We start from the raw sequence: 19,693 nt of genomic DNA, 5'->3' as shown, positions 1-19,693 counted from the left end.
CTGTTTGTGGATTGGACAGGAGGATTCTGGAGTTACTGTTGTCCGGGCAACGAGGGTTGTGTATTTTGCCACCTCGGTGTCAAAGGGGCTGTTGGAGTCTTGTCAGTCATGTTATCAGTTGGATATCGGGAATTCTCCGGTGCTCCTTGTGTTGGGACAGACTGTCCCGCTATTTGTTCTGGACTGTCCAGGAGAACGGATTGCGAGAGTTGGTGCGTCAATCTTGCTCTTGACGCACACGTTGGGCTTCCGTGATAAGAAGGCGTCGTGTATCTTTTATGCCCTATATTTTGCTTGTTTTCCTTGAACTATGGTATAACTGCTATTTACTATATATTAGCTGTGTTAGGGTAATACAAACAAACAAACGGTAAATACGAGAAACTATACTAAACCCTGATTAATTGTGTTAGAGTAATGCAAACAGTTAGACAGTGCCTACGAGAAAAGGTAGTATCTCCTTCAGATGTACGTAGAAGAGGTGTGCTTGTGGGACGGGTTAGTCACATTACAAGCATTGATCCTGGGCAGAGGCTAATTGACTTTCTTCTGTCTGTTTATGCTGGCCGTTTCACTCTGCTTTCATTACATACGCTCACACAGAAAGACAAGTGTGTCTGTGTCCACGCTTCTGCCTGGGTAATGAAGTGTGTCAGTTATGATCAGGAGGGCTGCAACTGCTGCCTCAACTTGTAAGGCATCTTGATTTGTCCCCCCTTCATGAAATATTCTGTTTTCTTCCTTCATTTATGCTCTTTTCACTCTTTCCCTCCTTGATTAGATGACTAGCCTTAGTGAGTACGCGGGGAAGCTCTGGGATGACAAAAGGTCAATTGATGTGACACTCTTGACCGCCACACCAGTTTCCACCCTGCCCACCACCATATTTGTCTTCCTCTGATTTGGTCACTCCTTTTTCTTCACCTCCTCCCACTTCCATCCATTTCTACCCTAAATAGCAGCCTTTTAAATTGCACTAATTAAATTAAGTGATCTATTAGGTCTACCTCCGGCATGTGGCATTACAAAACAGAAGCTCAAGCATGGATAAAACAGCTGCTCAATAACACGGTGGCCCAGTTGCCTTCAGCTGTTGTAAAAATCAAATACAACGGGGACACAGACACAGAGGGCCAACAACAGACTGCAAAATGGAAATCAAACCTTTTTTTTTTTTTTTTGTTGCATACAAGTGAAGTTTATCAGCTCGAGCGTCATTCATGTTGCCTTTTTCTTTTTTTTGGCACGTCTTATTTGTCTGGGTTGCAAAAAGTAATAAGCCTATTTTGGCAAATTGATGAGTAGAAAGAATTAACTATCTGAGTATGGTAATATGAATTAGAGATACATTAAAAATCTAATTAACTGTATACACTCTGGGCATTATGGTGAAATTAGGGGTTAATTTTTGGATGAGTTTTTATAAACTTTAAAAAAAAAAAAAAAAGTTCAAATATGCCTTGTTGCACATATATGTATTCCTAAATCATCAAAGGATTGTGTCATGAACATTTTCCCTATATATATATATTTTTTTTACATTTTTGAAAGAGTCATAACCAGCTAAAGCTGAAGAATTTCAAATGCCAAAAATGGAAAATCGCACACATTGCTTGATGTCTGATAAACTCTAAATCTCAGTAAGGTTTTGACTAGTGCTGCAATGATTAACCCTTTAAGGTCTGGGCCTATTTTGTCTGATTTTGCATGCCTTTGAAGTTGCCTTTATATTTCAAAGAAAGAATTGTTTACGATGGCCTGGTTTGGTCCCTTTTTTTGTGACACCTTGAACTTCATGTCCAAACTGTTGTTTCCTTCAATGACCAATTATAAATCATCATTTTGGGCCCAAAAAGACCAAAAATTCCAAAATCGTTTTGTCAAAATTTTTAATATTGATGTCCAATTGACAACCAAACATGCGTAACGAACCGTTTTGAAACTTTGTAATATTTATTCAACATGTTAGGATGAACATTCAACCAAAAAAATTTAGAATAAATAGTCTTATATTTGACAATTCAACATAAACAACAGGTATAGCCATAGGCGTTTTTTGCCTTCATACATGCTCTAGTCAAAACAGGTTATATACAGCAGACCAAACAGTGAAGAACAGTGAAAAAATATATACCATCTAACACAAAAAGTGTTTAGAGGCCATCTCTTTATGAGTTTAGGTATCGCGGCCCATCACCTGATGAAAACTATGTACACACAATCAAGCTTCTTGAACACACATTTATATACACAAATTGAGAAGACTGATTGTGGGGAAAAATATATATATATAACATTGGGGGAAAAAAAGCATTTCCAAAAATATTTACAATAAACAAGTTAAATTTTTTTCAGGCATGCCACTCCGAAAAGCAGTTTCGTCCTGGAATTGGACACGGCTACATCACACAGCTCACACTTCCATGGGGTGTCGCTCCTCTTTCCACCCTTCCATTTTCATTTCACTTTACTTTCATTGTCTCTATAAATGTACATGAAAAAAAAAGTCAGTATTTATGAAAATAATAAAGTATAAAATAAAAATATATACAGCAATAAATAATAATGGAAATCTATATGTAAGACAATAGAAAGAATACCATAGCTGAATATGTGCTACATCCCTAATCTTCATATAGAAAGAAGAACACCACAAATGATAAATTCCTGCCTGGGATACCCACAGTGCACGTACGACTTTGATCTGATATGCACATTTTATTATTATATACACAAACACACTTTTATTGCATCAAAATTAACTTTGTCTTGCAATATCAAAAGAAACTTTCAAAAGAAACATTTTCAGCATGAAAAAAAAGAGTGAGTTGGCTTACCTCTGCTCGTCGATGGCGTCACCCACGTGTTCAAATCCGTCACTATCTTCACTCGAGGACTCTTCCGAAGAAGACGATGATGACGAATTTGGACCATCCTCTTCCTCAAGTTGATCAAAAAGCACAATTGCTTGCGCTAAATTTAGTTTTCCGTTCATTGTCAAAGTCACACAATGTCGCTGCTCGATCCAAACGGCCGTCGCTCGCCACCTCGCTGCTTCAGAACACTCCTCCCTCTCGTTCGGTAGAACCTCGCACGGCAGTTATATTTATTAAAAAAACGCATTTTGTGCTTCCACTGTGACTTTGAAAGGGTTCGTTTGATTTGTGGTTTTTTCATGGAGCTTCCGTTTTGAAAAAGGACAAGAAATGATGGAAATACAGACATAAACAAATGATCCATGCAACGTTTTAATGTTTTTTTGAGAGGACAATGAAACTATAAAACTTAAATGACAATATCTCACGTTCTAGTTGGTCGATTGACTTCAAATAATAACGAGAGTAAACCGCAACTTCCGCACTTTAAAACGAGACCAACCAACGGCATGTGGGTGACGTAATTAAAACGTGAGGGCGCTTCAAAGACGACGTGCGCTGATGACGCGCCGGCGCGTCCTTCGACTCTCAAGGGTTAATGGATTAATAAGAGTAATTTGATTAGAGAAAAATATTCAAATTTCATTTTGCTGCCTCTAGTATTCGTTTAATTAAAGCGGCATTGTAATGGTTTGTTTTGAAAGTGTATTTAGTTTTATTGATTTAGGTAGATCCACTGCCATCTGGTGGCAACAGTGAATATAACTCATTTCAAATGGCCGAATAAAGCTGCTCCTTGTTAAGACCAACATAAGCCATGTTTTTGTTTGAGCTAATGTTTCTTAAATGCGTTCGAAATTTAGTTTATAGGCAGAGGTTGCGCTAGACTTTTTCGTTGTCTGTCATTTTGACTGACAGGGTCATAAAAATCCGGTCATAATCTATTTTTTCCCGTCAATTAAATTTTTAAAATGATGATAATGACATTGTGGTGACCCTTTGTTTGGCATAATTCACCTTCCGTACTTGTGTGTCCATTTGGCCGAGCGCGTTACCGGCTACGACAGTCATGTGACAGAGACACATAAGAGCCGCACGCGGTCCCCTCACTATCCACTCGCTCTCGCTATATGATTGGCCGAAGAGTCTAAATGCTCTCCCGTGAAATGCCCGTTTAAAAATGTTCCCGTTGTTACTTCTTGCGTCCGCTTATAAGTGCCCATTTAAAAAGGAAAAGCGATGGATGATACTACACACAGAGCGTATTATTAACAAATGTTAAAGTTGTATAATCATATAGCGAGAATAAGGAATGTCACTGACAAGCGCAGGCCCCCGCGAGTGGATAGTGAGGGGTCTAGGATAGTGCGCCTACAGCTAACAAGACTCTTAACATTGCATACCGCTTTAACATATTCAATAGTATTTAGTTTTCATTCATTTTAAATAGGGCTGGGCGATATGGCCTTAAGTACATATCACAATAAATTGAGCAGATTTACCTCGATAACGGTAAATGACGATAAATTCGCCCAAGCAAACTGTTATATAATTTGAAAATTTGAATCAATGCATGGAATACAAATTAACAGTTTCTCGTTAAATTTATTTACCAGCTTTCAATTTAACAATTGCACATGCAGTCTAAACATTAAGTATTAAAAAAATCTTGTAAACAATAAGAATTCTTGTGTGAACATTTATAACAGCTTGTATGACTTGAAAAATATCATCACTTGAATTTCATTCAATTCATTCCGCATTGTTATACACTAGATAGTGGCATACGTAGAAAAGATACAAATACGACACATCCACCCGCCCCCCAGAAATTATACTTAATTAAAAAATAAAATGTTTCACAAACCTTTGCTTTCTTTTATTCGGCTCAATTATTTACATCTTATGATTTTGGAAATCCTTACAGTATGCAATAAATAATATTCCTGTTCCCAAGCACTGTGCTTACTGTACTGTAATTTTTACAAAAAAATAAACAATACATAGTTACTCCCTGTCATCTAGGACGAGCCACTTACAAATACTGCTTTGAACACATCTTCACAGACAAAAGCAATGACACAGGCTTAAAGAGGTAAACTTTAATTGTGTAAATCACACTTAATGACGACAGGATCTCCTGGTTGAAATAGACGACATCCACTTAATTCTATTGTTCTATTGAAAATATGTAATGCTGAGGCAATTTGTCAACTTTACTTTTAAAAAGAAACGTGCATTGTTTATCCAGTAGATGGGGCTCTTGCAGTGTGTCAAACAGTGATTCAATTTAGGGCAATTGTCTTAAAAGTGGTTCATTGTTTCAGAAAGCCTCGGTTTTTCCATCCCTATCTGGAACCCGTCAAGAGTTCACTTAATGTCGGGTGAAAGTTTGGCGAAGCTAACTTAAGCCCGACTTCATCCCGTTTACTTGTAGCGTTAGCCGCTAGCATTAGCAGCTAGCGTTAGCCTACCGGGCTTCTGTTTGATTGGCTTCCTGAAAACCATGTGACTCCAAACGTAAGCACACTGTCTGCTTTCTTAAAGGGGAATGAACATAGCCGAACAACACAGAGTCAAAGCGGGATGAAAAGACTATATTTTCTTCTTTTATTAAATTACCGAATTTACCGACATGGTCAAAATTACGTCGGTCATCGTGAAGAATTTCGGTAACGGTAAATTTTCGGTTTACCGCCCTGCTCTAATTTTAAATTAATATTCTGTCCGAACAAGCTTAACAGAGAATCCACACCGTGCCATCACACATCAAGCAGATGAATATGTAACTTTTTCTCCGCAGTGACAAAAACAGCTAACTGTGGCCCCAGTAGTTAGGTAGCCTACCATATGTAGCATATGGAACAATGAAATTAACAGTTCACCTGCTGTGGCCTGAACGTAGTCTCACACTTTCCTCCTGGTGCGCATGGACTTGAATTGCGTGCCCGCTTGTGCAGTCCCTGTTTTTTCACCTCTTTTATCAACACCATCGTCGTTTTGGGGCTTTTTGAAGAAACTTCGGACACTCAGTTGCCTTGACATTTTTCAGAAAAAGGCCAACGACGTCATGCATCAAGAGAGACAATAGCTAATTAATAAGCTCACTCGCCACCCTGTGGTCTGGGGTGTGAATTGCAACCGGTCAAAATGACGGATGGACTTGTTTTTTCCGTCACCGTTTTAAAAAATCGGTCAACGACGGAAAATATTCGGTTAACGCGACTCCTGTTTATAGGTATATTTAGCCGTTTTTTGTGGGAATATGTGCTTAAAGCATTTAAGAGCATTGTTAAAAAAAATAGTATTTTATAGTATTTAAGCTAGTGTACGTTTGCAATGTAAGTTAGCCAATTGTTCTTTTGTTGTACTTATTTATTTATTTTTTTTTACCATTTGAGGCTCAGCTTAGGTTTTTTACTTTTTGATGTTCCTTATCGATTACTCGATTCGAACTAACTACTTCATTGATTAAGCGACTACTAAAATAATCGATAGCTGCAGCCTTAGTTTTGACAACTGACCATGAAAAAATAACATCTTAGCTTTTATTTTACATTGCAAATAGAGGTTGCGCAAATGAGCACTGAGTAATTTACATTCCAAAAATGGCACTTTTTGACAATAATTTGTAAACAATACACATTATTGTCATAAAACTTGAAAAATAATATTTTCTATTCATTTGAAAAAAAATGAAAATGAAACTTCATCTTTTATATCTTGGATGGGTTTGTCCATGCCCCTGGCTCTACCTATTAGCCATTAGAGCTCTGGCAGGGGTCAATCTGAAAAGTGAAAAAAATATTATATATTCTATTGTTCTCGAATAGCCAATTTCACACTGTATTTTCAAATTCACACATGAGTATCATAAAAGTAAAATAATTAATCTCATAATCTACCAATGATTTTTTTAGGTTTCTAATGGAGTTTATCATCTTACAAAAAGAAACATTTTTTGTCAGTGTTTACGTGGGCAATAATGCAGTGAGAGTCACTCTGTTCAAGGTAGGTCTAGAGGGCTCAAATCTTATCCAATTTAACTGGATCGTTGATATGGTCATGATAAATTGGTGTATTTTTTCATTTTATTACCTTCTTTGAGGGGATCAATGTCATTGTTTATCAACTCCTCTTCCATCCTCTTCGAATCTTCCATCCTCTTCGAATCTATGTCCCCTCTTTCTGGAGACTCCTCATCAGACTCGGCACAATTTACTGCTTGTACTTGCTTCCTAGGGACTGGATGATCTTCTCCTGGTGTTCCACACCTTCCTCTACCCCTGCCTTGTCACTCAGTTGCCATATTTCCAATATAATCGTGATCAAAATTGATTATTCCAGCAGACAGAGGATAGAAAACTTTGCGGATGCAAGATGGCGGCCACTGACTCTGTGCTGCCATGTGGTGTTGAATGAAAGAGCTACTATTCGTCTATATTCTAGCTGAAAATGTTGTCTTTATGACGAATACAACAGAAGTTATGGTCCACAGAAACCAAGGGGACGACGACGTCCCCGTTTGTACAGTGTGGAGTGTGCATAATTATATTTAATTACATCACACTACTCCCTATTACGACATTTTCGGTGTTATTTTTCTCTTCATTTGACATTTGCTAATTCTTTGCTTATGTTCTCTCTAGCTTCACTGAAAAGTGGATCCCCAATGTTATTATATCTCATCGCTACAAGGCACAGGACACGCCTGCCCGCAGAACTTTTGAGCAGGCCTTGACTGGAGCATTCATGTCTGCCGTGATAAAGGATCTGAGGCCCAGTGCACTACCATTTGTAGCTAGCTTGATTCGCCACTACACCATGGTCGCTGTGGCTCAACAGTGTGGTGAGACTCGTGATCGGCTTTTGCCCCAATTGCACAATAAACCACTTACAATATTTACTAAGCCAATTAGCGTCACGGTTTATCATGTATTTGTGGGTTTCTATTCCACAGGTCCATTCCTATTGCCGTGCTACCAGCTTGGCAGTCAGCCGAGCACAGCTATGTTCCACAGTGAAGAGAACGGGTCAAAGGGTATGGATCCACTTGTTCTGATCGATGCCATAGCCATTTGCATGGCCTATGAAGAGAAAGAGCTATGCAAAATCGGAGAGGTGGCCCTGGCAGTCATCTTTGATGTGGCAAGCATCATCCTTGGCTCAAAGGAGAGGGTGAGTCCTTGACGCACTGCAATATCTACAGTTCATATAACCTACAGTGTGGTAAAAAAGCCTCTACCGTAATTTTCGCACTATAAGGCGCATCTAACTATAAGCCCCCACCCACATAATTTGGCACAAAAACGGCATTTGTTCAGAGATAAAGCCGCAGCTTTTGTCACTGTATTATGGGATAGTTAGATCAAAAGATATTAACCGGTATCACTTTACTTGACAGTGGCATAATACAACAGTCATAAGACCAAATGGACCATATATTGCTTCAAGAAGCTTCAAGTGGCCATCACTGCTCCCTTTGGGGAGACAGTGAACCTCTGCTGCCACCTACTGTCAACACTGTTGTTGTCCAACATGCCTCCTAGCATGCATTTCAGGGCTACAGATGTAAATAATGATCAAAATTTGTGTATTATGCTAATTATTTCTTCAGTTACCTTTCCATTTGTTTCATGAAGTACTAGTTATGGTATTTGGTAACATTTTATTTGATAGTGGCGCCGTAAGACTGTCATCAGACAATCATATTTCTGACATGACACTGTCATGAGCATTAATCAAGGCTTATAACAGATGTCATTTAGTTTTATCCGAAAAAATTATCTCACTTTTGAATGGATGTCAAAGATCCGAGCTCGACATAAATTGAGTTAGTGACATAATTTGGCGGATGACATCCGTCATAAACATTTAGTAATGCCCATGATAATGTCGTAATTATGACTGTCTTTTGACAGTCTTATGACACCATTGTCAATAAAGAGTTACCTATTGCCCCAAATAAATCAACAAATAAGCTGCAGGATTCAAAATGAAGGAAAAAAGTGGCAGGTTATAGTCCGAAAATTAAGGTAATTCTGCAAGTTATCTTACTTCAAAGGAGCCGTTTATACTTGTCACCATTGTTACATCTCAACTGTGAGAGACAATGTGCAAATCAGTGTTATTTTTGGCAGCCCTTCTCATTTTCATATTATGCTTATTCGTCTAAGTCATATTTCAGTCATCACAAAATGTGTTTGTCTTCGTCTATTTTTTTGTTGACGAAAACTCAAAACCATTTTCGTCCAGTTTTCGTCAACTTTTAGTCAAAATGTTTTCGTTTGTAAAATAAAAAAAAATACTCAAAATAAATAAAGGATTTCCAACTATTTCAAATTAACATTGACAGACGAGCACATATTATATAGTTTCTACAAGGGCAACGCCAACACACTCAGCAGGAAAACAGTACATTATATTCTATTAACTATAACCATCTGGACCCCACGAATTGTTTGAAAAAAAACAGAATTTAAGAGGGCGCGAATGCTATGCTGACGCTACGAGTTACACTTAATGTGTGATGAACACTCAGCAGAGTTAGCACAGACCTTTAAAGGCTAAAATAACATTGCATATTTGACCCAGAAAACAAATCTTACAATGTGTGCAAGCCTGCATGGAGATGACACACTGTTGAGTCGGGGGACAGCACGTCACAAATGACACAACCGGACACTGCTACGATGCAAGCTAACTACACATAAAATGTGACACATTGTGAACATGTGACTGAAATTTTTGTGCCTTTTCGTCTCGAACACTGGCATTCGGCTCGTTATGTTTTAGTCCATCAAAACACATTTTTAGCTGATAATCATCTCTTCATCATCATGAAAATGGTGTTCGTTGATGAAATATTTTCATTATCATCGTTGACGAAAACAATTATATTTCATTCATAGCAAAAGTTGAATCTGGAACATAACTGGATTTTCTCCATATCTAATAGTAGAGTGCAGGTAGATTTTTCTCAAAGATGAATCAACCTCCATTCTACATTCCGACATTAAGATGATTTGTTCATGCTTGCTTTTATTTCAATCTACAGGCATGCCAGCTTCCCTTGTTCTCCTACATTGTGGAGCGTTTGTGTGCTTGTTGCTATGAGCAGGCTTGGTATGCCAAGCTCGGTGGTGTGGTGTCCATCAAGTTCCTGATGGAGCGGTTACCTCTTATCTGGGTTCTACAAAACCAGTTGACCTTCCTCAAGGCCCTGTTGTTTGTAATGATGGACCTCACAGGAGAAGTGAGTTTAAATTATACTTTGTGAAAGGATGTAAATAAGTGGCTCAATACTCTGTCCTTTTTTAAGTAGTACTTTAATTTAGTGAGTTTATTGTGAAATGGGGCTTTAGAATATCTTTTTATCCCAGGTTTCAAATGGAGCCGTAGCAATGGCTAAGACCACCCTAGAGCAGTTGTTGGTCCGCTGTGCCACTCCACTGAAGGATGAAGAAAAAACAGAAGAACTCCTGACTGCCCAAGACAAATCTTTCCACATGGTAACACATGACCTTGTTCGAGAGGTCACCTCCCCCAACTCCACGGTCAGAAAGCAGGCCATGCACTCCCTGCAAGTGCTGGCCCAGGTCACTGGCAAAAGTGTCACTGTCATAATGGAGCCACACAAAGAGGTTGGCACCAGCATGTTGTTTATCAGCTCAGGCGACACATCCGGACAAAACCTTTGAATAACTGATTTGTATTGGTGCTGCTGTTTCTTATCAGGTTTTGCAAGATATGGTCCCACCTAAGAAACATCTTCTACGCCACCAACCTGCAAATGCCCAGATTGGCCTAATGGAAGGCAACACATTCTGCACCACCCTGCAGCCCCGTCTATTCACAATGGACCTTAATGTTATGGAGCACAAAGTCTTCTATACAGAGGTAGGCAAAATTCAGCATTGCAATTGTCATTTGTCAAAGAAGTTGGCAGAATCATATTCACTTTGTTTTCGGTTTGAGAAGAAACCAGTCCAGTGCAAGGCACTCTCTCAGACACCTGATGCCTATTAATACTAGTATGTTGCAAAGCATTGATTTTAGTTGTAAATATTTTTACTGAGTTTTCCTGGCCTCAACCGGTTTAACTCTACTGTACATGAGAAAAGACCACTAGAGAAAGACTGTGTTAAAGACATAATAGACCATATTGGACCAACCAGTGACAGTCTGACCTTTTTCCTGTTCTTTCTTCAGCTGCTGAACTTGTGTGAGGCTGATGATGCTGCACTGATGAAGCTACCATGTTACAAGAGTCTTCCCTCTCTGGTGCCCCTCCGCATCGCAGCTCTCAGTGAGTCACGTCATTTTAGTCGTCTTTCATTGGGGTTGAATGGATTATCATCAGTGGTCAATGATTACGACTGATCGCATCTATTTTGCCACCTAGTTCGGCTGTCGCCGTTTTCGTGCGGCTTGGCCGGGGGAGCGAATTCCAACACTTCCAATTAGCAAATTTTTTGAGGACTTTTGACCCGCACTTGCTTCCGTTACTCAGGGCCGTTCCTGACCAATTTTGTGCCCTAGGCAACATATTTATTGCCCCCCCTCACCCCCCCATTTTCACCACATATATTTAAATACTCACACTGAAAAAGCATGTTATCTCTTTGTAATTTATTATATAAAAAAAGACAACGAAAAAGCGCAGAAATGAAAAGAAAAATGCTGTAATAACTATTCAAAAGCACCAATGAAAACACTTCAAAAACAAATGCATTAAAGGAATTACAATTGTTATTACAATATGATTAACACCCACCCACACAAACCTATATAAAGACACACAGAACACTTTCAAATGCAACATTTTTTTCACCTTGATTTATAACCTTACTCACCTTGTCTTCACTGATGCAAAAGCATCTATTGCACTTTCATATGACAGTTGTTTTGGAAGGTGCACTTCTGTCCTGGACTTGGTGGGCTTGCACTTGGTGCTGATGTGGATAAGTTCGCTGTAAAAGATGACCCAGGATGTACAGAGGTAGAAAGAAAATATTCAGAAGAGCATCTACAAAGAGAAGAAAGCGGAATGTTACATTAATTAGTCAAATAGCTGTTGATTGTGTAACCAGCATGACATAACCATAATAGCGCCTAAATTCTTGCAGCCTACTGTACCTGTCTATTGGATCCGGCCACTATCTTTGATGGGCGTAGTTAAAGGAAAATAAATTCTTGAAGTACGGCAACTACACAGGACTATCCAATAATAATGAATTAAATAATATATGATAGCAAAAAAATAATAATAAATTGAATGTTTTTACATGAATGTGATTGCCATTTTAATGAATTAATGACACATTTAATAACAAATGTTTGCATTTAAATCCGTGACACTTTTAGTCCCCAATACCACAGAACCTTGAAATTATTAATTCCATATTTAATGGTGTATTTATTTAATTAACCTTGGCACTTTTAGGCAAGGCAAATATATTTGAAAAGCACAATTTAACACAAGGTAAAAGTGGTTCACACCACATGAAAATAAGCAAGACAATTTTAGTCACCCATACACTTTGTCCAAATTTCTCTAAAATTGGAAGGGGAGTAAATTTAACTGAAACTAGTCCACAGCTGGCTGAATACTGAAAATATTTCTAAAAAAACAGCCTGGTTAATGATGCAGTATAATTTTGCTTTAGCACTAAGTCATATAAGCTCTATGTATATAACCGCTAGCTTGCAGTTGTGCTAAGTCTACGTGCTTATGCTGTTGAAAAAAATCACAACAAACCTCTGTTTTTCTTCATGTCTTTGCTGTCTTCTTTCTTTTTCTTCTGACCCGAAGGGCTTTTGTCTTTTCATGAAGTTGACTTGTCACCGTAACGTCGCTCAATTGCGGAGGCTAAAAATAGCACCTTCAGGTAGCTCGCTGGTCTGCTGGGTGGTGAGACTAGGGTCCGTGGTGAAATTATCGCATCACAGGAAAAAGTGAAACTGGCAGAAGGCACACTAGAAAAATGATTTCATTATTATTTCAAGACTTATCATGAACGGTTTTGTTGTTCTTTTGTTTTATTGTTTTGTATAATGTTTTGAATACTGCTTTCATCAAATATTATTTTAATATTTTTCTTGACGCCTTTTTGGACGCTGGTGCGCCCTTAGGCGGTTGCTTAAATTGCCTTACTAGGGGTGTGCCAGCTTAGGGACCACACGATTCAATTAGATTACAAATCAGGGTGCTATGATTCGATTACTGAACGATGGTCACGGTATTGACGATGATCACGGTTATCACGATTATCTTTGCATCGTAAATTACTAATTAAAACAGTAGCCAAACAAATTTATGTCCATTATTTATTAAAAAATATCCTAATGATTCAACAGGAACGATAGAAACATGCCCATACAACAAAAAGCTGCATTTTTTAAATTTATTTATTTTTTTATACAAGAAAGTGCAAAATCATTAACCATTTTAAAGGCAGTACTTATTTCTCAACATGCCTATACAAAACAAGATGCTCTTTTTTACAAGAAGGTGCAAAAACATTAGCTGTTTCAAACAGATTTCTCTCAACAATACGATAAAATTTACACTGGTGGAATGAATTCCACATTTTCTGGAAACAAAGTGTCTTTCGAAACTTCTTTTAACCAATATACCGCATTGGCCCGGATATAAGACAGCCCCTGATTATAAGACGACCCCCTTTTTCAAGACTCAAGTTTGAAAAAAGACTTTTTGAACACCAAATTAATTTTAATACAGAAAAAAATTACAGGACATCTGAAACAAATGATTATAACAATATATTTGAGAGAAAAAGCATGTTATTTTGCCTCATTCAAATCTTAATATCTGAACATTTAAATATGTAAGCTAAAGTGCAATCACATTCGTAAATGAATGGCTTCTGGTTTTTTGAAATGTAAATAAACCAATCTGTTGTGATAAAACAGCAAAATTGCAATAATGGCATCAACCATCAAACTAACTGTAACTGTAGTCTTGAAACAAATCTGAAAAAGGAAAAACATTGCAATAAAATAATGCAAACTGGTTAAACTTGAGAGTAGCTGAGCTTTGTCATGACAGAAGATTACTCCTCAAGTTCAGCATTCGCTTCAGTGATATCTGGCGCCATCTAGCATCGTGAATGGGTATAATGTCTAGACCCCAAATATAAGACGACTCCACTTTTTCAGTCTTATTTCAATGCAAAAAACACCGTCTTATAGTCGGGCCAATATGTTACTTTGTTTTCACAGATTTCTGTACTATTTATATATGTTTGTAGTGTTACCGCTGTACTTAAACGTGGTTTTACACGTTCTGCATCTGGAATAACTTTTGTACACCACCAAACAACGAACAACTTGACATGGAAATACAAGTCTCTAATTAGCATAGCGCTTGGCGCTAACTAGTAATATCTCAAAACCAACAACAATAAAGGCTAAACAGTACAAGAGGGTTCGTGTACTCACCTCTGATAGACGAACACGGGTCTTAGCAAAACACTAGGGGCTTTTTCCAATTACACGACTTGAACCTACAGCTGGACAACTGAAAGGCAAGGAGCAACAAACTCTCTATTCCCCTCTCGCTCTAAAAAATAACTTGCGCACAGAAGCGCGACTGCTGGGTCCCTGCCTGTCTCATACAAAAATTGATTGAACGCTGTGTGTGCGTCTGTTAAAGGTGTCCGGGCGGCATTCGTGTCTTGAATTTCGTTACGAGCGGCTGTCATAAAGTTATTAGGGAAAGTCATCGTTTTTGAACATTTATGAATCGTAATCGAATTGTCACATGTCGAATCGCGATGCATCTAATAATCGATTTTTTTGGCACTCCCTTATCCGTTACCAGAATATACTACAGTGCTCAAGTGAAGTAGCGAAATGTCCTGCGAACAAGATCCAATGTTCATACATCTGAGAGTACAAAACTTCAGCTTGTGGTGGATGAAAATAGCAGCCAGCCTTGCTAGCGTCAGCTATTCCAATTGCTACTAGTCAAGTTAAAACCATGTACTATATTTTGCTTTGTTGTAAAGCACTTTGACGACCTCTCAGGTTTTTGTAACACACTTCTGTAGCTATTCATTCGTACAAACAATGTATGATTTCTTTTGCATTTCTATGCTGTATTCTTAGACGCTCTAGCGGCCTGCAACTACTTGCCACAGTCCAGAGAGAAAATCATTGCTGCTCTGTTCAAAGCCCTAAACTCGACCAACAGTGAGCTTCAGGAAGCAGGGGAGGCATGCATGAGGAAGGTCAGTATGATAAGATTTATCTTTTTCTCTTTTTTTGTTGTTATTCTCAGCCTCATTTGTCAGGGTGCTTTATTATTTTCGTCTCTCAACCTCATTGAGTATCAGCCGACTTTTAAATAAAAACCTTGAGACCCTCACACAAAATATTGCTCTAAACTGGTATTCAACCCTGCCCTCGAGCTATAAAGCATACTCATGTTTTTTAATGCACATAGTTTTCAGAAAGTATTTTCCCTCCATATCAGTGGTTCTTTTCGGCCTCTCCCTCAGTTTATTGGCTGCTTCACTCATGCCATTTGCAATTGCAGGGATCATTTATTAATCCGTCTGAACCTTTCCATGATTTATCAGACTGTGTGAACCAGCCATGCCCCTATTTATCAAATCACCCACACCATGAAGACCCTAATCAATTCACCCTAGATGCTCTTTGTCCCCTTTCTCCTTCAATTTCCGTGTCCTTCATTTTCTTTCTTTGCCGCCATCACTCTTTATTGTGTGACCCCCCCCCCCCCCCCCCCCCGCCTCTCTTTCTTTCATCTCTGCCCTGATAGCACTAATGAGCATTGCTGTGGCCCGATCAATACAGGATGGGGTGTTTGTTCTCTCCACTAAGGGGAAAATGAATGTGGCCTCCATGCATCTTTTCCTCGTGCGTGTGTCCGTGCATCTGGCCCTGCCCTCATCTGATTTTTCTTTATCAATGGAATATTTAGTTAGAAGCTGTGGCACGGGAAGTGGGGTGCTGAGGGTGCTGCAGCACCTCCTGGTGTTGGGAAGAAAAAAGTGTTTTGGAAGAAACTTTTTTGTTGTTAAAAATAAATCAATAAATAAAACATATTGAAACGGTTGCTACCAGGTCACGTTGGATGAGGCGCTATTGGAACAGAAAATTTAACTGTTGAGAGAGGAGGTGTTAACATTGCGCTAAATGAATTAGCGATTTTTTTCTTCACAAAAACAGCAAAATTTTCTAAATCTCAATTCGAGGTTGAAAATAAAGATGATTATTATAGAAAGATGATTATTATAGAATTTATAATCGACCCAGCGAGGAAAGGTAAGCTGCAGATTTAGACTGTGGAGAACTTCAAATAGTTTGCATTGTAGCCATATACAGTGAAAAAAATAAGTATTTGAACACCTGAGAAAACGAATGTTAAAATTTGGTACAGTAGCTTTTGTTTGAAATTACAGAGGTCAAACGTTTCCTGTAGTTTTTCACCAGGTTTGCACACACTGCAGGAAAGATCTTAGCCCACTCCTCCACACAGATCTTCTCTAGATCAGTCAGGTTTCTGGGCTACCGCTGAGAAACAGAGTTTGAGCTCCCTCCAAAGGTTTTCTATTGGGTTTAGGTCTGGAGACTGGCTAGGCCATACTAGAACCTTGATATGCGTCTTAAGGAACCACTCCTTGGTTTTTCTGTCTGTGTGCTTCGGGTCATTGTCATGTTGGAAGACCCAGCCACGACCCATCTTCAATGCTGTGACTGAGGGAAGGAGGTTGTTCCCCAAAATCTCACAATACAGGGCCCCAGTTGTCAGCTCTTTAATACAGTGCACTCGTCCTGTCCCATGTGCAGAAAAAGACACCCAAAGCATGATGCTACCACCCCTATGCTTCACAGTAGGGATGGTGTTCTTGGGATAGTACTCGTCATTCTTATTCCTCCAAACACGGTTAGTTGAATTATGACCAAAGACTTCTATTTTACTCTCATCTGACCACAAAATTTGCTCTCATGTCTCCTCTGCGTCATCCAAATGGTCACAGGCAAATTTAAGACAGGCCTTCACATGTGCTGGCTTAGCAGGGGACCTTCCGTGCCATGCATGATTTCAAACCATGACGTCTTAGTTTGTTATCAACAGTAACGTTGGAAATGGTGGTCCCAACTCTTTTTAGGTCATTGACCAGTTCCTGTCGTGTAGTTCTGGGCTGATTCCTCACCTTTTTTAGGATCATTGAGACCCCACGAGGTGATATCTTAAATTGGGCTCCACTCCGATTGAGATTGACTGTCATGTTTAACTTCTTCCGTTTTCTAATGATTGCTTCAACAATGGACCTTTTGTCACCAAGCTTCTTGACAATTGCACCTTAGCCCTTTACAGCCTTGTGGAGGTTTACAATTTTATCTTTGTTGTCTTTGGACAGCTCTTTGGTCTTGGCCATGTTACAAGTTTGAGTCTTACTGATTGTATGGGGTGGACAGGTGTCTTTATGCAGCTATCGACCTGAAACAAGTGCATCTGATTCAGGATAATACATGGAGTAGAGGTGGACTTTTAATAGGCGGGCTAACAGGTCTTTCAGGGTCAGAATTATAGCTGATAGACAGGTGTTCAAATACGTATTTGCAGCTCTATCACACAAATAGTTTAAAAAATCATGCATTGTCATGTTTCTTGTTAGATTATCTCTCACAGTGGACATACACCTACAATGAAAATTTCAGACTCCTCCATGATTTCTAAGTGGGAGGATTATCAAAATAGTATGGTGTTCAAATACTTATTTTCTTCACCGTAATTATTTGTTGTTGCTACTAAGCTGCTGCCATCCAGAGCGCTGTTGGATATTCTTGTGCAATTTATTTCATCATCATCATTTTCCCTGCCGCTTTTCCTCACGAGGGTCGCAGAGGTGCTGGAGCCTATCCCAGCTAACTACGGGCAGTAGGCAGGGGACACCTTGAACTGGTTGCCAGCCAATCGCAGGGCACAAGGAGACATACAACCATTCACGCACATACTCATACCTACGGACAATTTAGAGTGTTCAATCAGCCTACCATGCATGTTTTTGGGATGTGGGAGGAAACCCACGCAGGCACGGGGAGAACATGCAAACTCCACACAGGAAGGCCGAAGCCCGGGATTGAACCCTTGATCTCAGAACTGTGAGGCAGACGTGCTAATCACTCAACCACCGTGCCACCGCAATTTATTTGAGCGTTGTTAAAAGTGGGTGTTAAACCGAGGCTTATTGGACTTTTAGTTTTTTTATATGTGTTTGTGTGTCATTGTGCCATCTAGCTGTGGGGATTTGCATTATAATACACTGCAGGTGAAATAGATCGCTGTCTTTGTAGTACCCCAGTAGTAGTATGTAAACTATCCAGCATGCATGTGTTCTGCCATTGTGCACGCTTTGTATTAGGCATGTGCCGGTATGAGATTTTCACGGTACGATAACCGTGAGCAAAAATACCGCGGTTTCACGGTATCACGGTATTGCAATTATAGCTCCAAAATTTTGAGATGTATGGGTTTAAAAAAAAAAAATAATAATAATTCCATTGAACAGGATTTTTTTTTCAAAACATATTTGCAAATTGGAACATGAATATAATGTGAAAATAAATAAATTAACAAAAAATAACAAATATTTTATATAAAATTAAAATAAATAGAACCTAGACTATACCCACAGCCACAGCTCAAGTTTTTCAATATTAGAGTAAGAACTAAATAATTGCTATAAAAAGTAAAAAGACTTCTAAATAAAATTAAAAATATGTACTGTATGACTTTTTTTTGAGGGGGGAAGCTCAAGTGAAGTTTCGCCATTTTCAGCCACTCTGTCAACTCTAGTCTACATGATGCCATGCCTTTGTGTTAAAAAGAACAAAGAATTCATAAGTTAATAAGTTAGTTAAAAATTTATAAGTTAGTTTTATGAATTAGTTAAAATGTAAATATTGTTGAGGAAAGGTTTCATCTAAAAAAATTTTTTTTAAAAAGTGAGGAGTGAGACCTCCTTTCTCAAATAGCGATCTTTGACGCGATTCTTTTTCTTTCCCCCCTTCATTCAAGCTTGTCTCTCACTCAGCGGCTGTGAGACATAAAACCTCGACGAAGCTGCTCTCCCAGCTTAGCCTAGGCTAACATTCGTCTTTGTAAGTTTTAGTTAGTTTGTATATTGAATTTGAAAGGAAAATGTGTGTTTTGTTGTTAGCGAACTTTCTAATGGTGCTACTGCTATCCTGTTGAACTTAATCACACGTGGAAAAATACAATTGTACAACGTTTAAATGTATTCATTTGTATATTTCACCACGATTTGAGAGCTCAATAAATTGAAGAAAAGTACGCCTTGTGTTTGGAGGATTTGTTTTTGGGTTTGCTGGCTATTTAGCAGAATAGCGTTACTGACACTCACGGCAACAAACGGGAAGGGGTGAGCGCTGCCGCACCAAGCCACTTCGGCTGCATTTTGGCACATGAAAAATAGCGAATACCGTACTAAGGTATGACGGAAAATTTTAGTGGTTTTGAAACCACGGCATTTTCACACCACGGTAAACCGGTAACCGGCACATGTCTACTTTGTATGGAGAAATAGTGTGAGCATGACAAATTTGGACTGAAACAGCTGTTTTTGGATGGAAATCCAAAATAAGTTCATCAGCACCCCCTGTTGTGAGTGACTTCCAGCGCCCCTGGTTAGAAGTTTACTTGGTCATAGAACCTGACAAGACTAACTCCAATGTTAAAGTTATAGAATTTGTAGAAGTGACATCAAATAATGTGTGGATATTACGCATTTCATTAAGCA

The 19,693-nt window shown here is 38.8% G+C and overlaps 1 protein-coding gene across 3 annotated transcripts in view; it reads left to right on the top strand.

The window, feature by feature from the left end:
• trrap (transformation/transcription domain-associated protein) overlaps positions 1-19,693 on the top strand; it is a 217,868-nt gene that overhangs the window by 42,722 nt on the left and 155,453 nt on the right. For all 3 annotated transcript variants that reach the window (XM_057825941.1, XM_057825940.1, XM_057825939.1), the window contains exons 23-29: positions 7,526-7,725; positions 7,837-8,054; positions 9,934-10,131; positions 10,259-10,519; positions 10,614-10,775; positions 11,088-11,184; positions 15,009-15,130. In XM_057825941.1, coding sequence (XP_057681924.1) covers positions 7,526-7,725; positions 7,837-8,054; positions 9,934-10,131; positions 10,259-10,519; positions 10,614-10,775; positions 11,088-11,184; positions 15,009-15,130 — 1,258 coding nt within the window. The remainder of the gene's footprint in view (positions 1-7,525; positions 7,726-7,836; positions 8,055-9,933; positions 10,132-10,258; positions 10,520-10,613; positions 10,776-11,087; positions 11,185-15,008; positions 15,131-19,693) is intronic.

Source organism: Corythoichthys intestinalis, chromosome 21 (assembly GCF_030265065.1).
Source record: "Corythoichthys intestinalis isolate RoL2023-P3 chromosome 21, ASM3026506v1, whole genome shotgun sequence".
Classification (NCBI taxonomy): domain Eukaryota; kingdom Metazoa; phylum Chordata; class Actinopteri; order Syngnathiformes; family Syngnathidae; genus Corythoichthys; species Corythoichthys intestinalis.
Note: the sequence above shows the minus strand (reverse complement) of the source record. Positions and strands in the feature narration are given on the sequence as shown.